Raw genomic sequence first — 18,654 nt, 5'->3', positions numbered from 1 at the left:
TTCCTGAGGACTCAGGTGTTATTCTTCTGTACCCTGTAAATTCACTGCCATATTCCAATAGCTTATACCTTGTGTATCTTTCCAGTCATTCAGATGTGAACGGCTGGACTATTCAACTGGGCATCACCCGCCGGCGCTCGCATGCCTACTACGGACAAAAGGTGAAGGTGCGCCGAGTGGTTCCGCACCCTCTGTACAACGTTGGAGTCGCTCATGACAACGACATCGCGCTGTTCCAGGTATCAGAACTATAATATCTTAGGTGATAGGATGTGTATTACATTATTACTCAGTCATGCTTGAACAGTTGAATACATTTGTATGATACTTGGTTAAGAGATCCAGAATATATCCTAGATTTTTTTTATACCACTGAGGTGGCAAACAAGCATACGGCCCACGTGATGGTAAGTGGTTACCGTAGCCTATGAACACCTGCAATACCAGAGGTATTACGTGTGCGTTGCCGACCCTGAAATAACCTCTTTACCCCCCTTTTGAAGAACCCCATGCTGTAGTCTCTTGGGAAAACCTCGGCAGGGATCTCATTTCACAACCTGAGAGTTCGTGGGAGGAAATATCTCTGAAACAGCTCAGTACGCGACCATTGAGGCTGTAGGACATGAGGATGACCTCGCTGTCGATGGCGAGCCGTACGATGGTAGAAAGTGGCTGAAGGCATCATATTGAACAATTCCTCTTTATTGATACTCTTTATTGTTTCCTCCAAAAGATTACAATAGTAAACTTATTATAAATATAAATAATTACAAGAAATAATCACAATGAGAAAACAATGGGCGACCTTATCGCTAAGAGCGATCTCTTCCAGGCAACCTATATATATTACTCAACTTTATCAATTTATATTTCTGTCTATAAAGTTTGAAGAAGTTGTACCCACTAAAAACAACTATATTTTAAATCAATACATGATATCAACAGCTCGCAGTACGCGTACGCTACCACGAGCAACTGTCTCCCGTGTGTCTACCACCTGAAAACCGTGCACTACCAGCGGGAACCCTCTGCACCGTCATCGGGTGGGGGAAACGTGATGATAAAGACAGTAAGCAATCACAAGCTTTTTCTAGACGCTGTCAATTGACATGCATGTTCATCATTACCTTGCTTTTATCCAATTTCTTTGAGGTCAGCCCAGGAGCTACATCATGCTTATTAGATGAAGAATTGTGACTGGTTTGAGATATCACGGTATACAACCACTCCGCGATCATAGGGTCTAGTAAACACCACTTTAGTGCCATCGAAATTAATTAATTAAATAGGAAAAAACCTTATATAAAAAGTCAGTATCATTTTCATGTAAGAATTTTCATATATGGTAAATTCATTTATGTACATAAAATAATTTATCGCTGTACTTTTGTACACTGTGGTATCGAATGGTTATCCCTACAGGAATATTATATGTATAATATTAATATAATTACCCTTTTTTTACTATTAATTTTCAAACAGACTGTTCTTATTATTATCAAAAAACTATTGGTAGGAAAAAGTGGCATATTTATTCCATTCATCTCTACTGGTCACATAATGGTAGGGACAGGTGGAAAAAAAATTCACTCTTATCTCCCAGGGGGAAAAGTTGGTGGGGACAAGTGGAACTGGCTAATTAATTTTACCATAACGTGATAAATAAAACAAATTGTGATATCAACTCAGTCATACAGACTGTTGTGTCTCATCGCTGGACAGTTAGTGTCAATTAAAAAAAAATATTACAACTGTAATACCTGATGGAATGATCAGTGGAATTTGGACTCTTTAAGTCTTAACTAATTGTCATGAGTCATTTAGTTATTATCTAATACCAGAATAAAGCAGAAAACATAATGTCGGGTAACCACCAATAACTTCTAACTGACATTTGTAAATAGTCGAAAATATTTTTCTAACTTTCTATTTAACGTTACATAGAGAAATCATTTTTACTGCAAACTATTGAGAACATGTGTTAACACTATTTTACTTTTTGTTTTTTTTTTACGACTTAGAATGGCAAACAAGCAGACGACCCACCTGATGAAAAGTGGTAACCGTCGCCTATAGACATGAGCAGTACCATGGACATAATAGAGTATACTGTTTCGCCCATGATACCCCCCATGCGTTGCCATTCCTGAGGACTCAGGTGTTATTCCTCTGTAACCTGTAAATTCACGTCATATCCCACCATTCAAACCGAAACAGCCAGGCAAACATTTCGTATTTGGAATAAATTCAAATTTAGAATATTCTCCTTATTTTATTCTCCTTATTAATTTTGTCCGTTTTAGAAGATTTGGCGGTTAACCGTCGATAATAACCGGATACAAATATGTTTCAGTGTCCGAATATGAGCCGGCGGTGAATGAGGTGGAGGTGCCGTTATTGAACCGTGATATTTGCAACCAGTGGCTCGAGCATAGGGACCTCAATGTGACGGAGGGCATGATCTGCGCCGGCTACCCTGAAGGTGGCAAGGACGCATGTCAGGTGAGTGAAAGTAGACCGACCGCGCTCTCGATTAAATAAATTTGCGAACTCTTGCGTTAACTCTTATTTAAGGCGGACTTATCTCTGAATGAGATCTCTTCCAGACAACCCAATACATTGGGAAAGCAGGCAGGCAGTGGGTTAGGTTAGCTGGCAGCTAAAATGCACGAGTGCTGTACGAACGATATTAATACTAATATACGAGATAAGATACAAATTAACAGCTATATATATATATATATATATATATATATATATATATATATATATATATATATATATATATATATATATATATATATATATATATATATATAATGGATGATAATGGATTGGTAACCCCACCCGCGCTATCGGTGTACACCGGCGGGGCACCAGTGAAGGATGATAGGTGAGGATGAAGCAGGTCAGTTAGCCCATTGTGACGAATTCAACAAGAATTGTTCACGATGGTTTCCAGGGGGTACCACGTGGAGGTCGACTTAATAGCATCTGGCAGTTTTGCATAAATATAAATATTAAAATAGTGAAATATATATATATATATATATATATATATATATATTTCACTATTTTAATATAGTCCTATTCTGTATTTGTCTTATGTTTTACTTCACTCGTATTACTGTGCCGACTGTGCTCCGAGCAAATACACGTCTTGAAATCCTCTCCTTACTTTTATTAATGTGACAAACTAAAATGTTCACCGCCTTCCCTATATGTCGACGCGTAGAATAGTGATTGTTCATGCGAACGTATATTGTCAATAGACGCCTTCGTTTAATAGTAAATCAGGGGTTTATCTATAAATATTTGTGCGTCGAGTCGGTAAATTCAATAAGCCGAGTATTTCATCAATAACCCGACAACAATACACAACTCGATTCCTTGATCTCGCCATATCCAATAAAGTCGTAAAGAGTGTTGACTTACTTGTTCCCCGCTCGTCACGCCCCCTCACCGCCCCTCCGGGAACTTAACCCCATCTTCTAATCGTTTATTTGAACGAGAGCCCAGAGAAAATAGATAACAGTTTTATTACACGTTTTATGCATGTTTGGTGATTTCAAATTTAATTAAGTACTTACCTAGACTTCATCAAGGAAACGTATTTGTGTATATTTTGAACTGACTTCAAAAAGTAGCAAGTTTTCTCAATTCGATTGTATTTTTTTTATGTTTGTTAGCAACGACCACGTGACACCCCTAGTGTTGCAGGTGACTATTAGCTACAGTGAGCGTTTACCATCAAACGGGCTATATGCTCATTTACCATTTTTGTGGTATAAAAAAAATACTAGGTGCATAAATTGCATTTTTGATGTTACACAGGGCGACTCAGGTGGACCGCTGCTGTGTAAAGATCCGGACGATCCATCGCGCTGGTACGTGGGCGGCATCGTCTCCTGGGGCATCAAGTGCGCGCACCCTCGCCTGCCAGGTGTCTACGCATACGTGCCCAAATACATACCCTGGATCCAGCGGCAAATCGCCCTCTACAACGACGACAAAGCAAGGTCTGAGGACATCTGAGGGCATCGTTTCCACATGTAGCCCCCCGCTCACCGTCGGATCCACGGTAACGACATATAGACCACTTGAGTCCCCTATCCATGTGTTCCACTTTAATTTTGAAGGTAAGATGTCGAAGGTGGCAATTTACGACAATAATTGAATGCACGACAATAAAACTGAGAGCCGATGGCCATTTTACAAACCTATCACTCGACTATCGCGTGAGGAGAATTGTGAAGCTGTGATACTATGAAATCTTTTATTATGAAACGAGTTCGATTGTATTGTATTTAAAGTTTACCGGTTACAACTAAGGTTGACTTTTTGACTTTGCCGTTTTTTTCGTCTCTCGATACCTTTTCTCGGGATAATGTGTAACTTCGTTGTAATCTATTTAACGGGAAGTTAATATAAGCGGCTTATTTAAGTGACGTAGGGTTCTGAAGCTTTAGCCTAAAACGTTTAGGAGGTTTTTTGTTTTTATATTGTCCCTTGAAAATTTCGTTTTTATTCCGTGTTGTTGAACGTTTAGTGTCACATAGCGTCGTGGACGTGCTTCTGGTGAGGGAGAGACGGATATAAATTGTGTATTGAGGTTATAGTAAAATCAAATGATCAAGAATAGTCATCTCAGTACATAAAGGTTAAGTTTCTATATTTATTGGAATAAGCTAATATAATAATAGGCAAAAATATACCAGTTTAAAGTCTTTATATGGAATATCCCATTTTCGTACTGCCCTCCCCTAAGCACGGCCATATTTAGCACTTAAGTGTATGTTTGTTTGATGTTTGGTGTTAGTAATACTAGCAGAAAGTGCTTTTATAGAGTAAACTGATGGATAACTATCACATAGAAATTGACATCAGAAATAGTGTCATCTGTACATACGTGTTAGAACTAATCCGATATGTGTGTGATAATGTCAAGTAAATTATTCTTCCTTCCCCATTGACAATAAATTCTGGAATCTATGACAATAATAATAAAAAAAATATACATATATATATATATATATATATATGTTGAACTTAGTATTATGGTAAGTCGCAAGTGACAATAATTGTTATGGGAATAAAAGAAAAAAAAACTCAGTTTAGTGTTACCTGTAGACGGTACTATTGTAAACATTTTTAATCGTGATTGATTTATCATGATAGTGACATATGACAATAATTACTTTTTCGACAACATTTATATACAAACTTACAGTAGTATAAGCTTTGTTATATACTATACAATGTAAATTAGTACTCATATTCTGTTTTTTTTTTATTTTTGTTTTCTAAAATTAGGTAGCAACATTTTCTAAACTTCAAATTACTGATACTAATGAGGAAATTAGTAAAATAGCTTTAATAGTTTGTAAGTTAGGTTAGTTAGAGTATATGTACTAATCACTGTTTAGATATATATATACTTAACAAAAAAATTTTGTTCTTCAACTTGCCCCCTACTTTTGTACATACATTGTATAACTTGTACATTTTCGTTTCAAAAAAGTATATTTACAAGAATCTCATAGGTGGTACGTTAAATATTTGATGATCTTTATAATGAATTTATAAATGTATATGTTTAAAATCGGTTGTTTGTTAGATATACTAACGTCCCTCAAAGTCTATGCTCAAATATAAAAAAAAAATATTTAAAAAAAAAAACAAAGAGTAAGACGCTGCACAGAAGCAAAATATCATATATAGACTACAATACCATTTGAGAATATTTTAGTGACAAAAATTTAATTTATTTAATAAAAAAAAAATTATGGTTATAAATTTTACTAAGTATAGAGCAACTGCTGGCAATGTCCACTATTAGAAATTGCTCTTAATTGCCATTTTATATTTCATAGAACCCATCTAATTTTCTTGGAAAATCAAATAATTTTAATCCAACGTCAGCTAATATGAGTTAACTAATATTACATGTATATTAGCTGATGTTAGTTCAGGCTCGTAGTTACCTACAAAATTTTGTTAGTTTAAAATTTTAATGCAAAAAGTGGTTTTTGACTTATACACACTCTGGTCATAGAAAAATGGTAGATACGATTAAGAGTTTACGAAAGTTTTATAGATTTTCAATAGGTATATCAAATTAGAATAACAATATAACACGTTGATAACAAATATTGATACCGTTCCGTATTGTTTTCAATTACCGTGTGTGTTTTTTTTTTTATGTATTTTACCAGCTGTTCGGAATTACACACTTAGGATAGGTAGTAAGAAAGTATGGTTGTCGACTTCTTATGACTCCCCTTCTTATCTCGAGCTTTCTACTAGAGTAGGTACATGATAGATATAAATAAACTCTAATATAAAATGGTAGTGAATGTGTGAGGCACGTGATAACAATGTGATAGGCATAATGGGGGGTTATAAAATGGCCACTTTCGATTTTGTAATAGATCATACACGATTCACATTTGATTTGGTGTTGGTATTTATTTTGAGTTTTTAATTTAATTGTATAAATATTTTTAACCAGCACCTCTTAATTTTAATAGATTTTTGAGAATACGAGTATCTTGTAGTGAAATCTGTAAGTAATAATAAAAATGTATAGGAATGTGTAGTTACTTGTACAATGATTTTATATTCAGTTCTGAGATTTATATGACTGATATTTTTTTTATAGAAATCCATAAAATAGCCGTTTTAGAATGTTATTCATTCTCTCTTTTCATTTAAGAGTTTCCTCTTGTCGGTGCAACTAATTCATGCATCTTCCTCCAGCCAGCTCTATCCCAGGCCATATCCTTTATCTCCCTATACGAGATGACGCCTAGTATTTCCTTTATCTGTCCCATGTAGTTAATCCTCGGTCTTCCTCTTCCTCTTTTGCCCTCTATCTTTCCTGCTATTCTTCTCTTCCTGTTATTCATAAGGAACTATTAAAAATATTGAATCACCCATACTAATACAGCTCATCTCCTTGTCGAATGAGTGTAATAATTTGCGTAAATTCAGTCTGATACAGTCTGAGTATTTTGTGACAATATTACGTTCACTATATCTGTTGAATTCTTGTCATCAAAATTTGTATTAATTCAAATATGAATCGTTTTATATGATCCAATTATGAACGAAAGTGACAATTTTAAATGCCTACCCTGGTATGCGAGATGAAAATCGGGCGCAGCCCTACGTAGCGTTTCTTCTTATCTATCATTGAATTATTGTCGACATATAAAGTTATACACATATAACCTTCGTGTGTATGTTCGTTTTATAACGATGTTAGATGTTCAAGCAAATTGGATTCGATGCTCAATTCACTAGTAAATGAAGACTCGAGAAATTATCTCTTTATCAAGGAAATATATGAGAAAAGTTTTTATAGACTTGAAGACTATTTTAATGTATAATTTTATAAACAAGTTTCAAATGATATATTTGCACGCCACACGTTTTAATACAGAGCGTCTTTTTTAACATTAAACGCTTCTAACGTGTACCTGTATTCAAGCAAATAAATTTATCATTCATTCATTCATTTATATGTGTACTACATTTTGTATAGCGATTGATAACTAGCCCAAATTTTAATAACTTAACTATCCGGCTATTTATGATGTAAAAGCTGGCTAAATAGTCAGTTATTCTTGTCGACTATTACTTAGTATTAATTAATATGGGAGATTAGATTTTTCTATCGTTTTTCGACCCATAATCCTTTGAGAAAGATGTTTTTTTAATTATACAGCACTATCATACCTACTTGTACAACAATTAGTCCTATACCTTAAGGTTGTCTTGAAAAGATTGCTCTCAGCAATAAGACCGCCTTACTGTACTTATACAATTGTATCGTTGAGTTTGTAAATTGCCTTGCTTATTTCCTATATTGTAGAATACAAATAAAGTATACTCATTCATTTAATTTCACTTGTAAAATGCTTTCTCAAAAGCATGTTTACCATTTAACCCTGATATATCCACGATTAAGAGTAAAAATATCTCCCTTCCACTGGTAAAGTTATAAATTATTATTATATGTGATATATTGTCAATATTCGCAAACTTCCGCGTCTCCCGAACTATCTGAACACTTGTATGCGTTCTACGAATTACAATTCGCGGAAGATTCACTTTACAACTATCCTACTATCAACATCCATCGGTTTCATTCAAATAATTTGATACAAATTTGTAGAATTGAAATACAGGAAAACATGACGATATATGTGACAAATTGATAAGTTTTAAAATGTGAATAACTTGAACAGTTTTCGTTTAAGTTTATAACCATAAATGGTTAAACAGTTAATGCAACGCACGGTTGTAAACTATAAATTTATAGTGTTCCAAGTATAAAAAGCAACATATTGTGACGATTAAAAATATAATAAGTTGTATTGCTGATGAACATTTTTTTTTAGAAAACACTATTAAATTAGCTCGAATCTAAGCAAACTAAAAAACTATTAAGTTCAATTTAGTAGCCAAGTCTACAGTATCATATTTACAGTAAGTTATAGCTTTTACTGTTTTCTGTTCACATTTTAAAGTCAAAGTGTAATTTACCTGAAGGTAGAATAAAAGTGAGTATTAGAACCAATAGAGAGCGTTGTCGCGTTCTATATCAAATTATCTACGTAATCAATACCTTTTTTTTTAATAATAAATATTTTTTTTTAATTGGATGGTTTAAAAAAAAAGAATTAAATTTATACTTTTTAAATGTATAAGTAATATTAAGTTATTCCTGCTTACTTTAATACCTAATCCTTTCTTATTGCACAATTTATATATATACCAAATTAAAAAAAAAATTGTTTATTTTAATCGAATGGTTAGGATTCAATCAATGTTTAAATAACATTGGATATTGGCGGCCACTCTTCTGAATTTACTTTTTATTCCCATTTATTTTTAATTTCTGAATAAGCTACGGTCAGCTTAATTGAATTATCTGTAATTGAACTAATTAAAGTGTCAATAAACAAATCTAAGCCAAACCATAGAGTTTTCTGTGTATAGATGAAATGCAAAATATTGAATAATTAGGCATAAATTATTACGTTTCCGATCAAAATAAATATTAGGTATTTTTATATTTGAATCAATTATTAAGTGACAACATATAAAATGTTATAGTTATTTTATTGGGAATGCCCAAATATAATTTAAGGATAGATAGGAAGTCCAAAGGCTGATCGTAAAGGGCAAAGATGGGACATTAGGCCGAGTGGGTGGGTAAATCTCTTTATTAGCTGGCTTGTATAGACATTGTGGTACGCGTCGCTGTTCATCGCTAACTCCTGTCACACGGTCTCGTTTCCAAGTAGTAGCGTGCTCTAGATCCAGATAGTTCTTATATCAGAAAATATTTTACGACCATACCTAATATAAATAACATAAAAGAAATGCATTGGTATTTGGCTTTATATAGAACATGTGTAGTTATATACATGTTCAGCTGTAATGCTACACAGTAGCTGTACATAGGTACGTGTAACAACTATGTACATGTGTGTAATGAAATGTAATACATAATATATGGTATACCATATTCGTAGTTATACATTTATAATTGCTGTTGGATCTCTTATTATGTAGAGAAAATGTTTCGTGTTCAGAGCATATCTTCTTTGGGTCAACAGTTGACTCTTGCTCATAGTATAGGACAGATTATAATATAGGTATGTATTTGTAAAGAGAACGTCATACGTCTAGCAATTATTGTAATTAGCGACAATAAATATTTTGATATCTAAATAATGATTCTAAACTTTATACTTTGTGTAAGAAGCTTGGAACTCGGATGACCGCTTCACTTGTACGAGTTTCGTTTGTAATGAACATTTTGTAACAGTGTAACGAACACGGTGAGGCGCGCATGTTACACGCGAACATAATGGTTGTGTATTAAGTGTTTAGTGACTGCATGTTGCTGTAGCGGCGCCGGTCGGCGTCGATTGTACTCGTCACTGTACTGGCCCTACTTGCTGTACATCGTTGTAGAACTCACCTAATGTACCTAGTTATTACGAACATCTGTTACTTTGAACACTGCTTGGTGGACAACTCGCCCGGTCCAACCATTTATGCACTGTGCGTTTTCAGCGACGTCATTTATGAATTTTTAATTGTTACTTAAATGTAATTAAATATGGTATTATTTAAAGAAATATATTTATCGTACGTCAATAATGAGAAATATATATTTGACGTTTTTAATAAAAAAAAAAAGTATTTTCCTAATCATGGTACACGATGTGTCTGCAGAGAAAATTTATATTTAAAATGTATAAAACAAGTGGTCAATTTAAGTCATCGAGTAAAGAATTATGTATATCGCCACAGTATCAATTATAGACGTTCCAATTAGAACATATCAACAAATGTTTTGAACACTGTTGCGCTGCTACTGTAGCGCGCGTATGTTACACGTGATCAGACAATATTATGGACAATATCATTGTGATTGAAATAGGGTATTCGATCTTGACCTAAAAAATCGATTTTCTGAATCGATTGGAATAGGAAAATTCGTATATAATGAGACATATAAATCTCGATCTATTCATTTCTGTATCGATCTATGAAAAGATCATTTAAAAAAAATCGAAAATGAGGTCCAAAAGATCGATCTTCGATGAAATCGAATCAAGATCGAAAACTCTAAAACAAAACTGGACAATAAATTGTTTGGTGGCAATTATTGTAACTAGATATGAATATTTTAATGAAGTTTGTATTTTTTCAACATCTAGGCTTATGACTCAGTCTTCGTAGTATAGCAAATTGTCAGTAAGATATTAGGCGACGGTAATAAATTGGGGTACGTAACGGTTGCAACAATATGATTTGATGCTCCGAGACGCTGCGCAGACGTATTCCGTAATAACCTACACATTATGTTACTGCTAGAACTTATATACCTAAACTACTGTGGTAAAGATATAACACTAATTATATTTATACATTTTTGAGCTTATTTTGAATTTTTTTTTTTTTTATACAACTTAGAATGGCAAACAAGCTGACGGCCCACCTGATGGAAAGTGGTAACCGTCGCCTATAGACATGAGCAGTACCATGGACATAACAGAGTATACTGTTTCGCCCATGATACCCCCCATGCGCTGCCATTCCTGAGGACTCAGGTGTTATTCCTCTGTACCCAGTAAATTCACGCCATATCCCACTCTTCAAACCGAAACACAGCCATGCAAACACAACTGCTTCACGGTTGAAACACGAATGGGACAGAGGTACCCAAGCAATCGACTTTTGTACAAAGTCTCCCTCTGGTATTGAATTTATTTATTTTGAATTGTGATACTATCACTTGAAATAATTAATAATAACAGAGGACGGAGATCATATTTAGATAGCAGTCGTCTTTAATTTTAAATATCTCAAATTTTCACTTTTATTTAAATCATTAAATATTCCATATTTGGTAAATTATCATAAGTCCATACAATTTAATTAAAATTCCCATAGAATGGTATTATTTATGAAATTATTAAATAGTGATTAAATTAATGAAATACGTTTAAACCTATATTTACATTGTCTTCCATTATAATTGATAATCTTATACACCGAATAGATAAAAATAAATAAATAAATAAATATACTGCTTATATTATATTATATATTTAATTATTTTAAAGGATACTTTAAATTTTGTTCCTTCAATAATGGATATACGAATATAGAGTTAAATGAAAATTACTCAACAAAATCAAGATTAACATGACGCTACAAACTATAAAATACATATGGAAAACTCAAAATTTTAATTCTCTTTTTTTTTTACCAATGTCTATTTAAAAACAAATGCAGTTGCATTGATAGAAAAGTCCCTTAACGATTTAGATTTCAACTATATACCATACGTACAGAATGACAATTGTATGACCACTGTCCTATTAACAAATATTTAATACAATTCAACAAATAGTTCCCATCCTTATGTCACCATGATTAGGGATAGCATGGCACTTATGGTTTGATTTATAGCTACCTATCTCTAATATGTAACGATGCAAGAAATTGCTCGCAAGCGGCTGTCATCCATGCGAGGGACTGTTTAATTGCAGTTCACCAATTTATAGGGCTTATCTTCAAGCCACATTCAGGATAAGCAGAGAGAAGCGAGTATCAAAAGCCTGTTCTCTTATGTACATGCAACTCTTGCTCTTTTTTCTAAAATTCGTTGCATAGATACAAGTTAGTTACAGAGACTCTTAATGATGAAGCCCAAATTCTTTACCTAATAGACTGCAAACCTTAGCATATGCGAGCGTACACCAAAAGAGCAACCGTAAGTGCTTGAGAATCCAAATCCAATACATAGTAAAAAAAAAGTCTATCGCATAGTGTACTATATAGTCAGGTTTAGTATGCTTAGATGTTGAACTGTGTAACTATATAACTGTTTTTGTTTCGATCAATTTATTAAAATAAATTTTCTGTCGATATTAATTTAAAACATCTAGGTATCAATTGCAATATACAAATGAAGGAAAAGTTTTTCTATAAACAATAAAAAAATAAATTATCCCTATATATATATATATATATATATATATATATATATATATATATATATATATATATATATATATATCAATAACATTAATAACCCGACAACAATACACAACTCGATTCCTTGATCTCGCTATATCCAATAAAATCGTAAAGGGTGTTGACTTACTTGTTCCCCGCTCGTCACGCCTCCTCGCCCCTCCGGGAACTTAATCCCATCTTCTATCATCATTTATATATATATATATATATATATATATATATATATATATATATATATATATATATATATATATATATATATATATATATATATATACATGTTCCAGAAATTAATATGTTTTCGCAGCGTTTCACGGATGTATTCTAAAGTTCTCTGTTAACCCCACTTTATTACATCAACCTGCCAATTAAAAAACGTAGAGATATGATAGAGACGCACAAAGTATTTATCATCTATATAATAAATAGAACTATTTTAGAGGTTTACGTTTATATACTTGCATCACAACTATAAATATATTTACATTGATGTTATAGGTACGTGTAGTTTGCGGTAATGTTGCTTTCGCGGCCTATCCTACGTTTTTATGGCAAAAATGAATCAGATACCTTCAAATGTTAATTTAATTTGTTTTTAATTGTATTACTAAAGAATAAAGTGTTTGGTTTCCGATTCTGAGGCATAATTTTTGTATAACTATCTCTAAAACTATAATTTCAATTCATTATTACAGCGAAATGTTTATTATAAACACCAATATGGGAGTATTCAAAAAGGTATATTAAGGTTTATTCAGGGTCGGCAACGCGCACTTGACACGCCTAGTGTCGCAGGCGTGCATAGGCTACGGTGACCGTTTACCATCAGACGGACTGTATGCTTATTTGCCATCATTGTGGTATAAAAATGAACTATTTTTTTTTTTAATAAAGTCGAAGTAATTATAATTTTACTTTGCGTTAGTTTGTAAGACAGCAAATTTTGTGAAACTATCAAATTGAAATATTAATAAAAAATAGGTATACAGAAATAACGCCTCAGAACACTTACAGAATACTTTACGGATGTTAAAAAACTACCTAAGTTAAGTTATAATTTGATAAACTGAAAAGATATTAGGTACTTATTCATGAAACTGAAAATTTCTCTCAAGAACTAAAGGCGAAATTTTACTAGAATTGAATAAAGTTATTAAAAAAAAAAGTAGTTAAACGCTACGTAGAACATCCGTAAAGTTATCCGTTATGTTACTATTTAATTTAAAATTAATGAATCTAGTCATTTTATTACAAGTCCGGCTATTTTTTGAAACATTTCTCTTTAACTTACCAATTCTGTAAACTATTACTTTATCTGTTAGGAATAAGTATATTGTCATATTTCAGATATAATTTTTCCGTGTCATAAATGTTAGATACGTATATTTGTTTGCCTATATTATTACTTTAAATGTACCTTTTAATTAAAAGCGATTGAGACGTACTGACAATATTAATATTTAATAAATAAAAATTACCACAAGAGAATACAACAAAATATGATGTATATACTATATTGATAAATAGATACAGAGTTTAAAAACTTTTTAGAAAGGGTGGGCTATCTCTGAAAGAGATCTCTTCCAGCCAAGCCTATAAATATTTAAATATCCCTACATATACTACTCAAAGTAATTGATGATAAATAGAGAATAAAGTTCCTCGAAAGAGGTATAATTCCTTAAAATCTTATTGTTTTTTATAAAAATATGTGACGTTTGGGTAAGTGTCAAAAATCGTATCTGACAACCCTGGTGACAGGTTCAAAAGAACTTGTTATCCAGAGCTGTAAAACATGTTAAAAAAATACAACTCCATCAATTAGGCCCTCAACTGGGCTGTCATTTCAAGTTGCATCTTATGAATTACCATGGTCTACGAGATCTTTTTTTTTTTTTTTTTTTTTTTTATACAACTTAGAATGGCAAACAAGCTGACGGCCCACCTGATGGAAAGTGGTAACCGTCGCCTATAGACATGAGCAGTACCATGGACATAACAGAATATACTGTTTCGCCCATGATACTCCCCATGCGTTGCCATTCCTGAGGACTCAGATGTTATTTAACAAGCGATAGTTAAAATTAGCTTTCAATCAGTTCATTGCATTCTTCGCTATTCCAAAATGTGTAAAATATTCTACGATTTTTCAAAACGCGGGACAAAGTAATTTAGAAACACTGATATTAGGAATTTTCTGTGTATATCCTAGTAATGTAACCTCAATTCTGAAGGACAACATTCGTTCAGTGAAGTCTCAATCGCTATTGAATTAAATTAACAAGTTTAGCTTAGTTTTTAGCTGTTTTACTTGTGTATATTTTTCATTGAACGTTACTTGTCAAGTCTAAATACATAAATATATGTTGACGTTAGTTTTGTGTCAGCGGAGCCGGGAGCAGTGTGTGTCGCTTTAATAGTTTACATTGTGTAGCTTTTTGTTCCTCAAGCTTGGATTAAATATTACAGTAACTTCGGCTGGTTTTATTTACAAACAAGTGCCTAATCTCATTACCATTACACGTGTGAGGAGAAAGTTCTCTTAGTGTCAAAAGTTTATAGGTCGCCCTCGTTATACATCTCTCTCATAAAGATCTCTGATGTGGCGTACCAGTCATTGGCTTTATGCTTCCAAAACACAAAGCAAGTGACAGTCATTTTTAAATGATTCAAATATGAATTTAAAGATTTGTGATATTTTTTTATACAACTTAGAATGGCAAACAAACTGACGGCCCACCTGATGGAAAGTGGAACCGTCGCCTATAGACATGAACAGTACCATGGATATAACAGAGTACACTGTTTCGCCCATGATACCCCCCATGCGTTGCACTTTCTGAGGACTCAGGTGTTATTCCTCTGTACCCAGTAAATTCACGCCATATCCCACCCTTCAAACCGAAACACAGCCATGCAAACACAACTGCTTCACGGTTGAAACACGAATGGGACAGAGGTACTCAAGCAATCGACTTTTGTACAAAGTCTGAAAAAGGAATGCTATCCTCGCCTGTACTATTGGTATACTACGAGTACGTTGGCGAATTACCAGTGAAAATTAATAGGTGATGATGAAAGCAAAAGCAAGCCTACGGCCACTTTCTATCATCGTACGGCTCGCCATCGACAGGGAGTTCACCCTCATACCTTACAGCCTAAATGGTCGCGTACAACGCGGTTTCAGAGATGCTTTCTCCCACGAACACTCAGGTTATGGAATGAGCTCCTTGCCCAGGTTTTCCCAAGAGTCTAGTGTCTGAGTGTCTTGTGTCTGAGTGTCTAGTGTCTAGTATCTAGTGTCTGAGTGTCTGTGTGTCTGAGTGTCTAGTGTCTGAGTGTCTAGTGTCTGAGTGTCTAGTGTCTGAGTGTCTTGTGTCTGAGTGTCTAGTGTCTGAGTGTCTAGTATCTAGTGTCTGAGTGTCTGTGTGTCTGAGTGTCTAGTGTCTGAGTGTCTAGTGTCTGAGTGTCTAGTGTCTGAGTGTCTTGTGTCTGAGTGTCTAGTGTCTTGTGTCTTGTAGTGTCTAGTGTCTGAGTGTCTAGTGTCTGAGTGTCTGTGTGTCTGAGTGTCTAGTGTCTGAGTGTCTAGTGTCTGAGTGTCTAGTGTCTGAGTGTCTCGTGTCTGAGTGTCTAGTGTCTAGTGTCTGAGTGTCTAGTGTCTGAGTGTCTAGTGTCTGAGTGTCTATTGTCTGAGTGTCTAGTGTCTAGTGTCTGAGTGTCTAGTGTCTGAGTGTCTAGTGTCTGAGTGTCTGTGTGTCTGAGTGTCTAGTGTCTGAGTGTCTAGTGTCTGAGTGTCTAGTGTCTGAGTGTCTTGTGTCTGAGTGTCTAGTGTCTGAGTGTCTAGTATCTAGTGTCTGAGTGTCTGTGTGTCTGAGTGTCTAGTGTCTGAGTGTCTAGTGTCTGAGTGTCTAGTGTCTGAGTGTCTCGTGTCTGAGTGTCTAGTGTCTAGTGTCTGAGTGTCTAGTGTCTGAGTGTCTAGTGTCTGAGTGTCTATTGTCTGAGTGTCTAGTGTCTAGTGTCTGAGTGTCTAGTGTCTAGTGTCTGAGTGTCTAGTGTCTGAGTGTCTAGTGTCTGAGTGTCTATTGTCTGAGTGTCTAGTGTCTAGTGTCTGAGTGTCTAGTGTATGAGTGTGTAGTGTCCGAGTGTCTAGTGTCTAGTGTCTGAGTGTCTAGTGTCTAGTGTCTGAGTGTCTGCGTGTCTATGTGTCTGAGTGTCTGAGTGTCTAGTGTCTGAGTGTCTAGTCTCCGAGTGTCTAGTGTCTGAGTGTCTAGTGTCTGAGTGTCTAGTGTCTGAGTGTCTAGTATCTAGTGTCTAGTGTCTGGCGTCTAGTGTCTGAGTGTCTAGTGTCTAGTGTCCGAGTGTCTAGTGTCTAGTGTCTGAGTGTCTAGTGTCTAGTGTCTGAGTGTCTAGTGCCTGAGTGTCTAGTGTCTGAGTGTCTAGTGTCTGAGTGTCTAGTGTCCGAGTGTCTAGTGTCTAGTGTCTGAGTGTCTAGTGTCTGAGTGTCTAGTGTCTGAGTGTCTAGTGTCTAGTGTCTGAGTGTCTAGTGTCTGAGTGTCTAGTGTCTAGTGTCTGGCGTCTAGTGTCTGAGTGTCTAGTGTCTAGTGTCTAATGTCTGAGTGTCTAGTGTCTGAGTGTCTAGTGTCTAGTGTCTGAGTGTCTAGTGTCCGAGTGTCTAGTGTCTGAGTGTATAGTGTCCGAGTGTCTAGTGTCTGAGTGTCTAGTGTCCGAATGTCTAGTGTCTGAGTGTCTGAGTGTCTAGTGTCTAGTGTTTGTGTGTCTAGTCTCCGAGTGTCTAGTGTCTGAGTGTCTAGTGTCCAGTATCTAGTGTCTGAGTGTCTGCGTGTCTAAGTGTCTGAGTGTCTGAGTGTCTAGTGTATGAGTGTCTAGTCTCCGAGTGTCTGAGTGTCTGAGTGTCTAGTGTCTAGTGTCTAGTGTCTGGCGTCTAGTGTCCGAGTGTCTAGTGTCTGAGTGTCTAGTGTCTGAGTGTCTAGTGTCTGAGTGTCTAGTGTCTAGTGTCTGGCGTCTAGTGTCCGAGTGTCTAGTGTCTGAGTGTCTAGTGTCTGAGTGTCTAGTGTCTGAGTGTCTCGTGTCTGAGTGTCTAGTGTCTAGTGTCTGAGTGTCTAGTGTCTGAGTGTCTAGTGTCTGAGTGTCTATTGTCTGAGTGTCTAGTGTCTAGTGTCTGAGTGTCTAGTGTCTAGTGTCTGAGTGTCTAGTGTCTGAGTGTCTAGTGTCTGAGTGTCTATTGTCTGAGTGTCTAGTGTCTAGTGTCTGAGTGTCTAGTGTATGAGTGTGTAGTGTCCGAGTGTCTAGTGTCTAGTGTCTGAGTGTCTAGTGTCTAGTGTCTGAGTGTCTGCGTGTCTATGTGTCTGAGTGTCTGAGTGTCTAGTGTCTGAGTGTCTAGTCTCCGAGTGTCTAGTGTCTGAGTGTCTAGTGTCTGAGTGTCTAGTGTCTGAGTGTCTAGTATCTAGTGTCTAGTGTCTGGCGTCTAGTGTCTGAGTGTCTAGTGTCTAGTGTCCGAGTGTCTAGTGTCTAGTGTCTGAGTGTCTAGTGTCTAGTGTCTGAGTGTCTAGTGCCTGAGTGTCTAGTGTCTGAGTGTCTAGTGTCTGAGTGTCTAGTGTCCGAGTGTCTAGTGTCTAGTGTCTGAGTGTCTAGTGTCTGAGTGTCTAGTGTCTGAGTGTCTAGTGTCTGAGTGTCTAGTGTCTGAGTGTCTAGTGTCTAGTGTCTGGCGTCTAGTGTCTGAGTGTCTAGTGTCTAGTGTCTAATGTCTGAGTGTCTAGTGTCTGAGTGTCTAGTGTCTAGTGTCTGAGTGTCTAGTGTCCGAGTGTCTAGTGTCTGAGTGTATAGTGTCCGAGTGTCTAGTGTCTGAGTGTCTAGTGTCCGAATGTCTAGTGTCTGAGTGTCTGAGTGTCTAGTGTCTAGTGTTTGTGTGTCTAGTCTCCGAGTGTCTAGTGTCTGAGTGTCTAGTGTCCAGTATCTAGTGTCTGAGTGTCTGCGTGTCTAAGTGTCTGAGTGTCTGAGTGTCTAGTGTATGAGTGTCTAGTCTCCGAGTGTCTGAGTGTCTAGTGTCTAGTGTCTGGCGTCTAG

At 35.5% G+C, this 18,654-nt stretch overlaps 1 protein-coding gene across 1 annotated transcript in view; it reads left to right on the top strand.

Moving 5' to 3' along the window:
• Positions 1–5,580, top strand: part of LOC113513874 (atrial natriuretic peptide-converting enzyme) — a 166,826-nt gene extending 161,246 nt beyond the window's left edge. Inside the window, exons 14-17 of the mRNA XM_052894243.1 lie at positions 86–239; positions 946–1,069; positions 2,354–2,502; positions 3,835–5,580. Coding sequence (XP_052750203.1) covers positions 86–239; positions 946–1,069; positions 2,354–2,502; positions 3,835–4,035 — 628 coding nt within the window. The 3' untranslated portion in view covers positions 4,036–5,580. The remainder of the gene's footprint in view (positions 1–85; positions 240–945; positions 1,070–2,353; positions 2,503–3,834) is intronic.
• The last annotated feature ends 13,074 nt before the right edge of the window (positions 5,581–18,654 follow it).

This window comes from Galleria mellonella, unplaced genomic scaffold (genome assembly GCF_026898425.1).
Source record: "Galleria mellonella isolate WM207_F2 unplaced genomic scaffold, CSIRO_AGI_GalMel_v1 utg200, whole genome shotgun sequence".
Classification (NCBI taxonomy): Eukaryota; Metazoa; Arthropoda; class Insecta; order Lepidoptera; family Pyralidae; genus Galleria; species Galleria mellonella.
The sequence above is the reverse complement of the archived record's forward strand: the minus strand, read 5'-3'. Positions and strand labels throughout refer to the sequence as shown.